At 47.2% G+C, this 15,428-nt stretch overlaps 1 protein-coding gene across 16 annotated transcripts in view; it reads right to left on the bottom strand.

Moving 5' to 3' along the window:
- Positions 1-15,428, bottom strand: part of RALGPS1 (Ral GEF with PH domain and SH3 binding motif 1) — a 265,526-nt gene that overhangs the window by 239,079 nt on the left and 11,019 nt on the right. For 2 of the 16 annotated variants that reach the window (XM_079112916.1, XM_079112920.1), the window contains exon 1: positions 849-872. The exons of 2 other annotated variants lie outside the window; for them this stretch is intronic. Coding sequence is in view for 10 of the 14 variants with exons in the window: in XM_079112925.1 (XP_078969051.1) it covers positions 849-1,008 (160 nt within the window). In the remaining 4 variants the exon portion in view is untranslated. Of the gene's footprint in view, positions 1-848; positions 1,548-3,849; positions 4,394-15,428 lie in introns of those variants that run through there. 12 more of the 16 variants (XR_013759595.1, XM_079112915.1, XM_079112925.1 and 9 more) reach the window with 12 other exon arrangements.

Below are 15,428 nucleotides of genomic sequence, written 5' to 3'. Positions count from 1 at the left end.
AGATAAATCAGGATTGAATGCTCACCTGTCATTACGTTGTGCCCTTGGCAAGTTGCCAGACCTGGCCAACCTTCAGCTTGGAAAGATTTTTGGATGATGTACACAGAAGGGGTTGGCACAGTGCCTGGCACATAGCAAGCATTCCATTAAGCTTTGTGTCAACTTTCTGCTACCACCGCAATACTGAGATAATAAGCTTTATAAACAGGAAAGTTTTATTTGGTTCATGGAGGTTCCAGTCCATGACTGGTGGGCCCTATTCCTTTAGGCCTGTGGCCAGGCAGAACATCATGGCGGGAGCACACGGTAGAGCAAAACCACTCACCTCATGGCCAGGAAGCAAAAGAGAGGAAGAGGCCTGAATTCCACATCCACTTTCAGGGCACGCCTCCAATGACATAAAGCCATCAAGCCCATCAGGCCCCACGTCTCAAAGGTTCCATCACCTCCAAATAACACCACCCTGGGGACCAAGCCCTGAAGATCTGGGCCTTCGGGAGACATTCAAGATGTAAACTCCAGGGTGTCTCTGTTAATAGCCCCACCAGCACCCTCACCTTCTGGGGGCAGGGGTGGGCCAAGACAATGCTCTCTTGGCATAAGGCCACAGGAAATTGATTTGAAGTTGACACAATGAGATGAATATGAATGGGAGAACATGTATTTCTCTGAAGACCAGGGAAGGGTCCTTACTTTGGAGTAGGATTTTGTTTTAGGCCTTCTGTGAAAGGCCAGCCAGTGCTTTCCCATGCCCCCTGAATGATCCTATGATCCACTCTGGAAACCAAAGTTCCCTCCCTTCCAAAACAAGGCTGCGGAAGAGGGGGAAGGGGGAGAAGCATTCTTACCTGTAGCCACTAGCTGGGAAGCAAGACCTGATGTCTCCCACAGGCAGGGGAAGCAAATTTCAGGAAAATGGGAAACTAGGGATGTTTGTGGGGGCAGCCTACAGGCAGCTTTGGGAAACAAAGGGAGCATGAGGAAATGAGGATGACCTAGTTGGCACATCCCAGACACCCACGAAAGCCCGGAAGCAAACTCATGGGGTGCCCTTCCATGCCAGAAGCCCAGTAGTAAAGCTTCCCCTGTGTGTGTTAAGGACTATGGCAGCCAGACCAGGAATCCAGTGTCCCATTGCTCTCCCCAGCTCAGGAGGGCTCATAATCAGTCCATGTTTAATCAAGTTCAGAAATCATTTGCTTAGAGACAAGCAGGCAACATTATTTGGATCTAGGAGGAGTCGCTGTCTCTGCCTGGGCAACCCCAGAGACAGACTCCTGCAGAAGTTGGCCAAGTCTCCCACCTCCACTCCTGGCACCCCATCCCAGCCACCCAAAGCTCAAGGGAAGCTAGAACAGAGCCGTGAGGATGAGGGAGGGAGCCTGCCCCACAGTGCCCTCTTTTATGGGGCAGAGACGGCAAGAGCAGGACCATCTCCAAAGGCACTGCAGCACCACTCAGGACCAGCACCACAACCAGGCCCAGTGGGACAGGCTCAGAAGGGGACAGTTCTGCCTCTTCCCATGCCAACCAGGGCAGAAAAGGGAAGACAAGAGATGAAGGCAGCAGGCTGGGGCTGGGGTTTTAGAGGACACTTGGACAAACTCCTAAGCATGTGTTCAGGATCAAAACAAGAAGGGAACAGAGGGCAAAATATTAGAAATGCAAGAAAAACGGGGCACAGCTGGCAAGGCTCATCTCAGAAGTTGGCAAGGTGGGGCCACGCCAGCTGCTCCCCTAAAGGTAGAGGGGACAGCAGTGGGGAAGGCGTGTAGAGAGAGGCTCACTGGCTGCCTGGGGATGGAGCCCTTTTTTCCACAGGGAGCCCAGCCCCAGGCAGCCCAGGCCCCAGGCACAAGGGAACCCAGGGATGGGTGGCAAGGCAGGCCAGGTCTCCAGAAGCAGGGGGACTGGAGACAGTTCAGCAGCAGCTGGAGAAAGCATGCCCAGGGGACCGAAGCTGGACCAGGGGCCCACTTGGATTCAGTGCGTCTTCAAGCATCACCCACATTCTACAGAGGGCACCACAGGGGTGAGGGGTGGAGTGGAGGTTCCAAAAGTGTGTGGAGGCCGAAGACACTTTCATATCAAATTCCAGAAAGAGACTCTGGTTTCAAGATAATGCAGTATGTCCACACTGCCTCCCCCTCCAAAACTTGTTGAAATGATTTCAGTTTTAAATGATCAAAAAATAACAGGAAAAAAAATCTGTTGTAACACTGAAATATGGGAAAGCATGACATGAACCAGGAAAAATGCAGAATTTCTAGATTTAAAGTAAACGTAACTGGATTGAGGGGAAAACTGAGTGTTGGACATGGGGTCATAAAAGCAATGATTTCTTCTGCATGGATAACAGAGTGGCACAAGAGCCAGCTCACAAGAGGAAATGCCAAAGGAAAAATTAAAAAAAAAGTCTAAAAATCATTTGAAGGAAATTAAAAAATCTTAACCTAAAAAACAAAAAAGACTTAAAAGAAAGTCCTTTCCTTCCCCTGAATTAGGAGACAATATTGGTGGGCTGGTGCTGTGGCTCAGTGACAGAGCACTTGCCTAGCATGCATGAGGCACTGGGTTCAATCCTCAGCACCATTTATAAATAAATAAATTAAATAAAGGCATTGTGTCCACCTACAACTAAAAAAAATTTTTTTAAAGGAGACAATATTGTAAAGCCATCAAATCTCCTCAATTAATCTATAAATAAAATAAATGCAAGTTCAGTCCAAATCCTAAGGGGAATCATTTTGGAACTCAACAAATTGATTCAAATTTTCACCTGGAAAAATAATTTAAAACAGCTTTAATGCTTTCAGGAAAAAAAGCATAAGGAGATGGGCCTGGTCCTGCCAGGAAGCCACAGTGGATAAATGGCACAGAAATGGACAAGCAGGTCAGCAGGACAGAACCCAGCGTAGAGAACAGTCACACGTGTGTGAGGGACTGCATGCCACCAGGTGGCACCTCGGGTGTAGACAGGGAAGGATCATTGGGTGAACGCTGACGGGACACCACCGATTCACTCAGGAGAGGAGGAATTTTGTTTAAAATCTTACTCAATGTCATATGCTAAGAATAAACTTTTGTTGGATTAAAGATTTTAAACAGAAAAGAAAAACACTACAGGAAAAACAGATCGAGATGTTTTATAATCTGGTGAGTGAAGAAGTCCTCTCTGAGGGCGATACGAAAGGCAGAAGGCCAAGGACACTGCCAGGACATTGATTTGGTCTTGTTTGGTTTTTGTTTTGCAGTGCTGAGGATGGAGCCCAGGGCCTCACGTGTGCTAGCTAGCTAGGTGAGTGCTCTGCCACTGAGCCGCACCCCAGTCCTATTGGCAGATTTAGACGTGTGGAAAATTAAAATCTCTGCATAGAAAAAACAACAAGAGAAAGATGAAATACAATCAACAAACTTGGTAAAGGGTGTTTGTGGTGTCACGTGACAGATGACAAATCAACATCCCAACGTACAATTCCCCAGGAGCTCTGGCAGAGTGACGCTGCTCGGGCAGAGGGTCCTCCTTCCTGTCTCTGCTTTCTCCTCAGCAAGAGAGAAACTACGGCAACCTGCTCAGAGCACCGTGAGGCTTAATGGGAAAGGCTGCAAGCACCAGCAGGGAGTCTCTACACTGCAAGGAACCAGCACACAGGCAATCTGGGCAAGTTCCAGGAAGGTCCACTGCCTACAGAAAGGCAAGAAAGCCAGGGAAGCCTGATGTGTTTCACTGCAGGCTGACGGAGTACAGCCCTCAGTGGGACACTGAGCAGGGGTTGAAAGGATGGGTCCATCAGTACCTGCTGACAGAAAGAGGTCTGCAAGCTCAGGCACCATCCCTAATATACTTACTGGAATCTAGTACATATCAGGCTCTGTCCTGGGTGCTAGGGATAGCAGTGAAGAAAGAACCAGAACTTCACCAACACATTCTAGTGAGGGAAACAGACAATAAATCAATATCATTTGGTAAATGCATGGCATCCAGCAGGTGGTATGTGATAAAGAAAAAACAAAGGCAGGAAAAGCTGATAGGCAAAGTGGGGCAGGTCAGGGTCCCAGGACAGAGCAGTATGCGAAGTCCTCAGTGAGAAAGCAACACTTAAACACTTCTTAGGATAGTCACACACACGATTGCCAACATAGAGACAAAGAAAGATACACACTAAACTTTTAATACCAATGCTTCTTAAAGGCTTCACTATATACAACACTTTTGTTTTCTACCTTATGTACACTTGGATATATTCTCTGACTTTTTAAAAATAAGTATGGAGGGCTGGGGTTGTGACTCAGTGACAGAGCACATGCCTAGCACATCCGATGCACTGGGTTAAACTCTCAGCACCGCATATAAATGAATAAAAATAAAGGTCTATTGCCAACTAAAATTTTTTTAAAAAATAATAATAAGTGTGGAAAATGTTTACAAGAAACAGCATTAGGAGAATGAAAATGGGCTTTCACAGATCGGAACTTTGTTCAAGGATGGCTCTCAGGGGATTAAGGATTTGGTTGCTCCCAGGCCTGGCAGCCAGGTCTCATGTTGGTGCTGCACGCCACCTGGTGGCCAGCTGCTTAAAACGATCGATCTCACGACTAACCACAAGGCCGCAGAGGCAAGAGTGCATACAACTGTACAAGGACACATCTTGATATCCTGAAGGAAGATTTTGGCCACCTCGTTGTTCTGCAGCTTCATCAGTTTCTCAGCATGTTCCCTCTCCTCATGAGATTGACGAAGAAATATTTAGCAAAGTGCTTCACAAGCCACATCTTCCCTGCGTCAAACTAGTAAGACACAGGAACAGGTCAGGACTAATTAATTTGTTCCCTTCCTTCCCTCAATAAAGAAATTTGGTAGCCCCCCCCACAAAAAAACAAAAACAAACAAAACAAACAAACAAAATGATGACATTGCCCATACTATGGACATGGACAGGACGGAATGGGAACCCCAAACACAATTGATTGTGTTCGGATAGCCGGGTCATGGTGGAGCTTAGTTGGCTTGAGTTTTCAATCATGGTATAATGATGTCTCAATTCCCTTTATTTTAACTGTGCAGTGGAAGAGGGGACAGCTGAGCATGCCGTGTTACTGGAGAGAGTAGAGTGAGAACTGGGCTGGATGGCACAGATCCATAACCCAGGTCATTTGTACACAGGTCCCAGGCTTCTTGGGGGATTCATGAAAAAGGGTGACAGACCTCAGGGTACTAGTTCATGGAAGGAGGGGTCAGCCTAGTGGGAATGCCTGGGGGACAGACCCCAGGCAACTGGCTGAGAGGGCGGCCCAAATCCCTTACACCCTCCATGGCTCATCACTCAGTTCCTGCCCCAATCACTGAACCAGGGCCTCCCTGCCAAAGCCCAGAGGTGAATGGGTTGCACGTGTGGTGAGCAGCAAGTGACCCTGATCAATCCGAGGCTTCTACCTGGAATATGGTCCCCTCCCCTCTGTCCTTCAGGCCCAGTCTGGGATAGGTGCCCCTGCTCTGGTGCCTCTGTAGGGGATCCCGAGTGCCCAGCATAGTCAGTTATATTCTTTTTTTTTTTTTTTTTTTTGCGGCGCTGGGGATCAAACCCAGGTCCTTGTGCTTGCAAGGCAAGCACTCTACCGACTGAGCTATCTCCCCAGCCCTATATTCTTGATTAAAACAAAAGAACAGAAAACTTGGAATGGACTCACCATTTGACCCTGCTGTCCCACTCCTCAGTTTATAACCAAAGGACTTAAGATCAGCATACTACAGTGACACAGCCACACCAATGTTTATAGCTGCTCAATTCACAATAATTAGATTTTGGAACCAACCTCTTTGCCCTTAAATAAATGAATGGATAAAAATATTGTGGTATATATACACAGTGGAATATTACTAAGCCATAAAGAATAAAATTATGGCATTTGCAGTTAAATGGATGGAGTTGGAAAATATCACGCTAAGTGAAATAAACCAATCCTCCAAAAAAAAAAAAAACCGAGTATTTCCTCTGAGAAGCGGATGATGATACATAACAACAGGAGTGGAGGGGTAAGAGAAGAATGAAGAACATTGGATTGTGTAGAGGGAAATAGGTTGAGAGGCGGTGGGGGAACGAAAGACAGTGTACTGAGACAGACATCATGACCCTATGTACATATATGATTACACGAATGGTGTGAATCTACATTGTGTAAAACCATGAAATGAAAAGTTGTACCCCACTTGTATATAATAAATCAAAATGCAGTCTGTAAAAGTAAAAACAAAAATTAATAAAAGCAAAGCAAAGAAAGTCAACATTCAAAAAAATAAAACAAAACAAAACAAAAGAACTACTACCCAAATTGGAAGGACAGGCAGAAGGTCAGAGTGAAACTAGAATGCCTACACCACCCCATCAGCAACCCACCCCACCTGGACCTGTTGCACAAAGGCACAATGACAGTACCGAAAAGACCAACAGGAGAGGGCACCCGAGCACCCTTGGGGCCAGGGAGCAGTGCACACCATGGAGCTGGCACCTGGGGAGGCAGCAGCACTCTGGGCTGGTCAGGGTCCACTCAGGTGGGGCCCAGGTGGAAGCTAACATCGAGAGGGACCTCAGCTAAAAGTGGGCTACGTTTGTCAATAATCTTTCCAGCCTGGGTCCCTCTCCAGGCTCCGTTCAGACCCACCTCAAACTTGCCCAGCCAGAGGCTTCTGGCAACACTTCCAGGAGCAATGGGCCAGCTGAAGATCATGTCATATCCTCACATTCCAAGAAGTCAGGGTCGTGGCCCTCACAGAGGAGCCAGCAGACGAGGTTACTAAGGAAGCAGGGGGCCTGGATCACCCACATCCCTGAGAATCACAGAGCCTGTGGGGCTGGTCTGTGCCAGGAGTGCATCCCCTGCCAGCCTCTCCCCTGTCCAGCCCTTACAAGTGGCTCCACTGTCCACAAAGCCCCATCAGGAAGGAGACACATGCAGACACTGGTGCATGAGGGGCTGCAGAAGCCCACCAGGCCACACCCAGCCTGCTTCTCCCACCACCAGGAAAAAGGGGCTTGTTGCCCCCCTCACCACCCTCTTCTACTCCTGGCTCATTTTAAATGTCACTTCCTGTGGGAACCTTCATGACACCCTATGTATGTTCTCCTCCGGGCTGTCAGAGCATCCAGACTTCTCAGCAGTCGGCTCTGTTGTGATCTGTCATACTCCCCACTAAACACATCACAACATGGCCACACTCTCCACAATGTCTAGAAAGAGGGTCACTTGGGTAGTACCAGGAACCCATGGCTTTCACAGCTCCTGACCGGTTCGGAGCAAGCCCACTGCCAGGTTCCCACACTATTATTTTAGTTTGCATTCCGCTACAGATTATCTTTTGAGGTCAAGTTCTTCCTCCTTTTCTTTAGCAAAAGAACCCCTATTTTTAGCTAAGCTCTCCAAGTTTTCCTTACAGCTCAGTGTGTCTAATTTCTACCCCATGAATGTAAATGTTAATACTATGTGAGGCTTTTGAGACATTTCAGTGGGGCACATCCTTTTTCCTTCCTTTTTCCTGTGGATTACAAAATGCAGATGTCAAGCATCATCATGGATCAGGAGGCAATCTGCTATGGATGGAAGAATGGCAAAATATAAGGAACCTGGGTCCATGATGTTTTTGATCTCACCATACCAAGCTTAGATGTCCACCTCTTTACTTTTTTATGTAATGTTTAAGTCACTGTTGCATGGGGTAATATATGCAACCAAAACTAGCCCTAATGCTACTTCCAATCCCAACAGTCACTGTTGAAACTGTCCCTCTTTTTATAACAATAAATAATGATGTCTCCATGTTCTATTTCCCACTCTTATTCTTCCTCCCAAAGCCTTAAATTTTACAGAGGTGGTTTAGCTTCATCCCCAGTCCTTTCTATTTTTTATTTTGAGACAGGGTCTCACGAAGTTGCTGAGACTGGCCTCAAACTTGAAATCCCCCTGTCTTAGCCTCCCAAGTTGCTGGGATTACAGATGTGCAAAATTCTTAATAATTAAATAAAAATACCAAATGTTGCTGCAATCTGTGCTAAGATCAAACTCCCTGCACCACGAGGCCCATGCTCCTCACCTTCCTGCACTCTCCCCATCACGCCCTGGTGCCCTCTGCTCTGTCTCAACTGTATGATAGTTGGAGAACTTCATCTGGGTATTTTCCCCAGGTTTATGATCAGTACATGTGTCCTCACATGTTTGAAAATGGTTTCATTTCACAAGGACACCTGTATGACAATCTCTGCTGTGTATATAAAGGACTCTGGGCCCTTCACTTTCATAGCCTGGCAGTACCAGTTCACCATCTTCCCAACTCCAGGGCCACACATGGGAGCCAAATGAGAGCCTAATTCTCTTTCCTGTGCCAAAAACACAAAAACAAACTTATTCTTTTCTCCTACAAAATTTTAATTTTTTTTTCTCTTTCTTCTTGGAGTTAGGAATTTTTCTTTCTTCTTGGAGTTAGGAATTCTTCAAAGAAAACATGCACATGTGTGCTAAATGTATTGACCTCATCTAAAGAAGCAAGTCTTTCCTCAGCTGACCAACTTTCTTCCATGGTTTTTCTACTCCTCCACTTTCTTCTGAAACTCCTGTCACTCCTATGCCCATTTGGATGAGGCCTCCAAACCTCTCACATTTTAATTCACTGCCTGTAAATCTTCCTATTATTGCTCTGGCTTTCCTCTGGCCTTCCAAACTACTAATATCAGTTCTCACATTGATTTTTTAATTCAAAAGGCATGTTTTAGTTCCAGAAGGCCTCCAGAGACACTTGGATCCTCTTTTAAAATTTGAGTGCATCCTCTTCCATTCCTCCTCCTGAAAGAAGCCCCTTTCCAAGAGTGAGGCGAACCTCCTTCCCTTGGCCCCATCAAATGTGTGGTGGCTTCTCTGCCTGTTGCTAGGTGCAGGGTGGTCACATCCGCTGTTCATCACAGGTGTGGCAGCAGCAAGCCTGGGGCCCACAATAGGCAGCCCTTGTGCAGATAGGCCCAAGTGACATAAGTGGCAGCCTGTCACTCTTCCCATGGCCAGGGATCAACTCAGCCCGGAGCCCTGAGACAGGCAGCCTGCTCAAGGCATAGGCAGCGGGGCATCTGCAGACCCTCCAGGATCAGCTCTGAAACTCAGGAACGCAGAGAGCTGAGGACTCTGCTGCTAGAACCAGACTGACCTGGGGTCAAATCCTACTCGGCCACTTACTTGCTGTGTGACTTCAGAGAATGGCTCTTGAGTCTCAGTTTTCCAGATGGTTCTTTCATTTAAAACTGACAGTTCGTTCTAGGCATCCTCCTTAGGGGAACCAACCCATTGATAGTAAATTCTAGGAAATTTACTTCTTCAAGTGCTATAGGAATTATTGTGGTGGTGGTAATCCTGTACCAAAAACTTCTGCCTTTTGCCTCTTTTGCAATAGAGTTTGACAAGCAGGGTAAGGATACCAGAAGAATCTGGAAAATGTTCCAATATTTCAGCTTTTTACATTTTTTGTGACTGCTTCTACCTGAACAGAATCTCCTAGGATTTTTCCATGAAAACACTGCCTCTTCCCACATTCCTTTGTGATGACAAATCCTGAGGGCCATGGCTGCAAAGGGGGTGGATTCTGGCAGTGATAACAGGTTCCATGTTGGTAGGTATCAGTCTAATAACTTTATTGAATACTTACTATGTGTACAACAGTGGGCAAGACACAGCCCTGCCTTAGAAGAGCTTAAAATATTAGGAGATAAGGCAAGAGGTACAGGACAGATAAAAAGTAAATAAAAAGCACAATGCAATGCAGAACATGGCTGTGGCCACCAGAGGAGTTAGAAGGAAAGGAGAGCTCCTAGGAGCTGGGGTGGGCAGAGTCTCAGGGGAGAAGAATGACTGGGGCTAGGGGAGGTTGACGCAGTAGACCACAGTCCCTGGAAGACAATGACTCATCTTATTCTTTGCAAGTCTCTGCTCCATCCCAGGGCCAAGGATAACCCACACAGTGAGCTGGACCTTTCCGATCGAGGGTCTAAAGCCAGCACAGCTCACAGGAAGGAAAAAAGCACAACTAGAAAGACAGGAGGGGCCTTGTGGGTTGGTGCAGGTGCCCAACTGCAGTGGGGAGAGATGAGAGTATCCAAGTAACCACCACCACTGCTGGAGGACCAGTACTAACAGGAGCAAAAGGGGACAGCACAGCAGGGTGGCCACAAGAGGTATGCACAGAGAGGAAGAAAGGGAAGAAAGCCTGGTGTGAGAACCAAGAGAAAATGCCTATCAATCTGGCAAGGCACAGCAAAGCGACAGTTGGCTCTCCCTCACCTCAACAACATATCTGAGGCAATAAATTTAGAACGAGGAAAGGTTTGTTTTGGGCTTATGGTTCCAAAGGTTCCAGTCCAAGAACAGGCAGCCCAACACTATGGGCTCTAGCAAGGGCAAACATCACAGGGGACCACCTTAGCAGAACAAACTGCTCGATCTCGTGAGCCAGGATGCAGAACAAGAGAGAAAGAAGAGACCAGGGTCCCACTATCCCCTTCAAGGGCAGGCCCCAACCATGACCCAAGGACTACCCACTAGCTCCTACCTGTAAAGGTTCCACCTTTAGCAGCTAGTCAAACTGGAGACCGAGCCTTTAACACACGGACCTTTAGACACTCATCCCAAACCACAAACCACAGCAAGCCACCCCCGATATGCACACAGGTGCTCCCTGAGGATGCCTGATGTCCCAAGTCCCTGTGCAGCCCTCAGCCTTATCTGGCAGGAGATTCCTCTGACTGCAGCCACTCCAGCTCACCAGAACCCAGATGCACCTGTGGCTGCCCACACGGCATGGCCACCTACTCAAGAGAGCACATCAGCACAGTCATGGACCTGACTTACCGGGAACACCTGCTGGGATTTACAATCCCCCGACCACTAGGAACTACCAGCCCAGCATGTTTCTTTCCAAAGAGTGACAACCATAAAAGCAGGGGAGATCATCCAACTCGCACCATGTTCCATATGGCTAAGATCAGCTCTTTGAAGTTAAGCCAGGTCAGACCAACTAGTCTACAGGATCTGATTTCCACCTGCTCTTTGAAATGTCAAATGCTTTTTCTTATAGGCTGATCTCTGATATCATCTTTAGCCTATCAGATAGCAAAATGTGTCCTAAAATCACAGGAATTCATCACTGGTCATGGTGTTCTTTCCTACCATGCTTTGGATCTGTGGTTTGCAGGGGAAATCAATCCCAAAGAAAAACACCATCTCCTGCTTTCTAGCAGGCCAAAAACAGAGCTGAGGCTCTGGGCACTACCCAGCATGAAAGGGACTCCAGAGTGCCCAGACACGTCCCGCCCTTGCAGCACATTACTGTCTGAAAAGGGAGGCAGTGCGTGGTGTGTCCCAGGTACAGGCAATGGTCAACAGCCCCGCCACACCGCAGACAAGCACTGGTGCACAGGCGTCGCAGGCTCAGTTCGTCATTTGTTCACTTTCTGTCCTCCCTGGTGTCCACACGAAGCACCCCTCTGCCCACACAGCCACACTCACTCTGCACCTGCCCACTCCCAGCTGGGCAGCCTCATGACCTACTTCACTGCAGAAAGCCAACTTCAGCTCCCTCCTTTAACCTGGTCTTCCCCTCTCACCTCTGAAAAGACATCTGCCTGTGTCCCAGGGCCTGGGCTCTGGAGTCCATTCCCAGTTGTCAGCCAGTCAGCCAATCCCTTCCCTGCACCCTCTATCTCCTCCACTGCCCTGGTCCTTCGCCCCACCTGATACATCTCCAGGTGTCCCTGACCTTCTTGACAGCTGAGACCCCTGGGCTCCAGCTGCCTTCTACCAGATAACACTGACTTCCTCCCACCTGCCCTCAGCAACTCCCACCTGACCTTTGGGGTCCCACTGATCCCCTCCCCCTGCTCCCCAGGACTCCTTGCTGAGACTGACAGCCTAGGACTTTCCTATCCCAAGGCAGCACTTAACACAGTTCACCAGCCCCTCATCCTGGAGACTCCTCTCTCCACCCTGAGACTGACCTCCTCATTCCTGTCCTCCCCCAGCTCCGTGGCCTCACTGGCTCTTCTGCTGGCTGCTTTCCTCTGCCAAGATGCCCTGCCAGTTGTCCCTGCTCTTCCACCTCTTGCCAAGCTTCAAAGTCTCTATTCCTCCAAAACCTCCCAAACCTCCCCCTGGGCCCCAAGACACTCTGGTTTCCTTCCTGGCAGCAAAGAAACCAGTTCTGATATGGGCACAGCTGAACCACAGGTGGCTCACCCAGATGACCACAGCCAGGCCTCTGCCCACTTCTGCTATGACCTCCAGCTGTGGCTCACCCAACCTCATGATCCTTCTTCAACAGCAGTTTAAAAAAGGATACGAAAGACTTCACATGTATGCTTCATTGCAAATAAAACACACGCTGTAAGGTACCAACGTGTATATACACTGTAAAACATTCAAGCAAAGAGAGAAAACAAATTATGTTCGATAATCATTTTATTCATCAGGAAAACAAAAATATTTCATTTTCATTGAAATTTTTAGTGAGCGCAGGATGGTTTATACACTTTCCTTTATAATGTTCACATAAACTTGTAAAATGCACACACAGTACTGAAGCACTGAACACGCGTTCTCACACTGAGCACATCTTGTAACCGGGATCTGGTGCAGCAAAGTCTCCTGCCGCGAGTCCACCAGTGCCCCCTAGTGCCTCCACGAGGTCACTTACTACTAACAGCACACATTAGTCCTGTCGATTTGTAAACTTTATATAAATGAACTTGTACAGTATATAACACTGTGTCTGAACGAAGGTTGGGAAGTTGGTCCAGATTTTTCTATTAGGAGTTATCACATGTCTGTTCATTCTACTACTGACAGACAATGGGATTGCTTCCAGGTTGGGCTATTACAGATGTTGCTGCCTTCTGGTACAAATTCATGTGCACTACCATATCAGTCCCACAGCTGGACTGACACTTTGCTACACCATGCTGAACTGTTCTCCAAAGAGGATAAACCAACTTACACTCCCATCAGCAGGGTATGGAAGTTCTAGTTGCTCCACACCTCACCATCAGGTGCTAACTTCATAACACCTCTTTCCTCCCGGTAGCCGCTCTGAAGTGTAAGTGACCACAGTGCATGCGTGAGCCCCTTCAAACTTGAGGAGAGGGAGTCTGAGTGCTCCTCTCAAGCTCCCAGGTGAGGCAGAGCAGGCACCCAGGTCTTCTGACTCAAAATCTGGTGCTGCTTCTACTTGTGCCCAAATATAGTTCCCAGCATTAGCACCCTAACAAAGATTGAACATGAAAGTACTAAGAAAAAGAACAAGTTTGTGGACTATGTTAATCCCAATACAACATTCACAACAGTAAAGACAAAACGAAATCGTCCATCAACCCAACTCTGAGACACACCCAGACAAACATCAGCTCACATATTCCCCAAGTATTAACAATGGGGTGATGGCTGCCCCTTGGTTTTCTGTTTACTTATTATTATTTCTCCACAATTAACATTCAATAATGAGAAAAGGCTATTTTTAAAAATTGAGATATAATTTATACAACCTAAAAGTCACCCATACTACAGAATTCAGTGTTTTTTAGCATATCCACTAAGTTGTGCAATCATCACCATTACCCAATTCCAGAACATATTCACCACCCCCAGAAGAACCCTACACTCAGCCCATGAGCAGGCACTCCCCAGTACCCCTCCCCCAAACCCTGCAGTCTCTGGTCTACTCCCTGTCTCTCTGAATTGACCTCTTCTAGACATTTCATACATATGGGACCATGCAGCATGTGGACTTTTGTGTCTGATTTCTTTCACTTGGAATGGTTCAAGTTCATTCAATACATCCCTCAAGACAATTTTTTGGCTGACTACTAATACACAGCTCTCAGGGCCCAAACACTGGACATGTCGTTTATCCATTCACCAAACAGTAGACACTTGGTTGTTTTCAATTTTGATCATTATGAATCATGTTGCTGGGAACAGGCATGCATAGGTCTTCATATGGCCATACGTCTCGGGTAGACATCTGGGAGTACAATGGTAAAATCACTTCTTGAGTAACTGCTCAATTGTTTTCCAAAGAACCCTGCACCATTTTACATTTCCACCAGCAATGTACGACCTAACAGAATGCAGGTACCAAGCAAACCCCTCCAAGGAGTTTGAAAAAGTGGTGACCTGAGGAACAGCCACAAAAGCCCCGGTCCACTACACACCTGCACAGTATCACATTACCTAGAAGACACACATTCGGACATACCGGAGGGCCGGAGACAGCTTTAGACTTCATCCCCACATTTGTGCAGCTCTTTGGGGTGCAGAGCATGTTCATACGCGCATGAACCCTTGTTTGAGTTGGAATTTTATTCTTGCTTTTTCTATTAATTATGATGTGATATTATACCTTCATTTGATAATCATTTGTTTTATTTTATAACCACAGTCGAATTGTTTAGAAGTAAGTTCATACTGGAATGGTTCCACTCTTCACTGCCAATCCTTTCACACTCTGACTTGTCCAGACATGAGTCTGCCACTGGAAGTCACAGCTCAGCGGGTGGAGCATACCTTCTAGCGGTTCTTCCCCTAGATGATGTATGGGAGTAACAAAAGCTTCACACACGGTATGTCCTTGCATAATGGAGATGAATTTGTTACCATTGACGGGAACTAAGATCCGGCTGGGTCAATTGCGCAAGCATTGCTCTATGCCCCATGGCATCTAGACTGTGGACAAGTCTGAGCCCAGCCCAGTTTTCTTTTTTTGAAAGGGCTCTTCTGCCTGAATGCTAATGGATCACTTGACATGTTAAGTGTTGGCTAATTTTTGATAATTTTGCCTGGTTCATGAGAAGCCATTGCAATTCTCAGGTTCAGGTCTTTCACCAGGTCAGGAAAACAAAGCATTCCTTCTGTTCCATTATCCTGGTCTCCACCTTAAGAGCTCTAGACACCCACACAGGCCACTCTGGCACCTCCTCTGCTGCTCTCCTGCACCTGCCCAGATGAGCCAGTTTGCCCTCCTCCTGGTCCGTTGACTTTCCACACCTTTGCCCACTTTCAGTGTTGGCATGACATGATTTCCTTTCTAACGTTCTTTGGGTCAACCAGCTCCTTTCCCATCCCAGTCTATTATCTCATCTTTCATAGCAACTGTAACTCCTCTGAGAGGAGAAAGTAAATGACATTTGAAACCCACCTCAGTTAACCTAGATGAACTTTCTTCCAAAAGCACGCTCTTACCTCAATTCCTCGCCTGCCCCATTTATCTTCCTCTCCAGGCTGGATCTTGTAGTGTTCCTCCCTTTGGTGTTAGTTTTTCTATTTGTTTCATTCTGGGATGAGGACAGGTGAGTCCCACCTGATGTGCTCCAAACAGTGCAGGTGGGATTCTCTGTGGCCCCCTCTCT

The sequence above is a fragment of the Sciurus vulgaris genome (genome assembly GCF_902686455.1).
Source record: "Sciurus vulgaris genome assembly, chromosome: 15".
Classification (NCBI taxonomy): domain Eukaryota; kingdom Metazoa; phylum Chordata; class Mammalia; order Rodentia; family Sciuridae; genus Sciurus; species Sciurus vulgaris.
The sequence above is the reverse complement of the archived record's forward strand: the minus strand, read 5'-3'. Positions and strand labels throughout refer to the sequence as shown.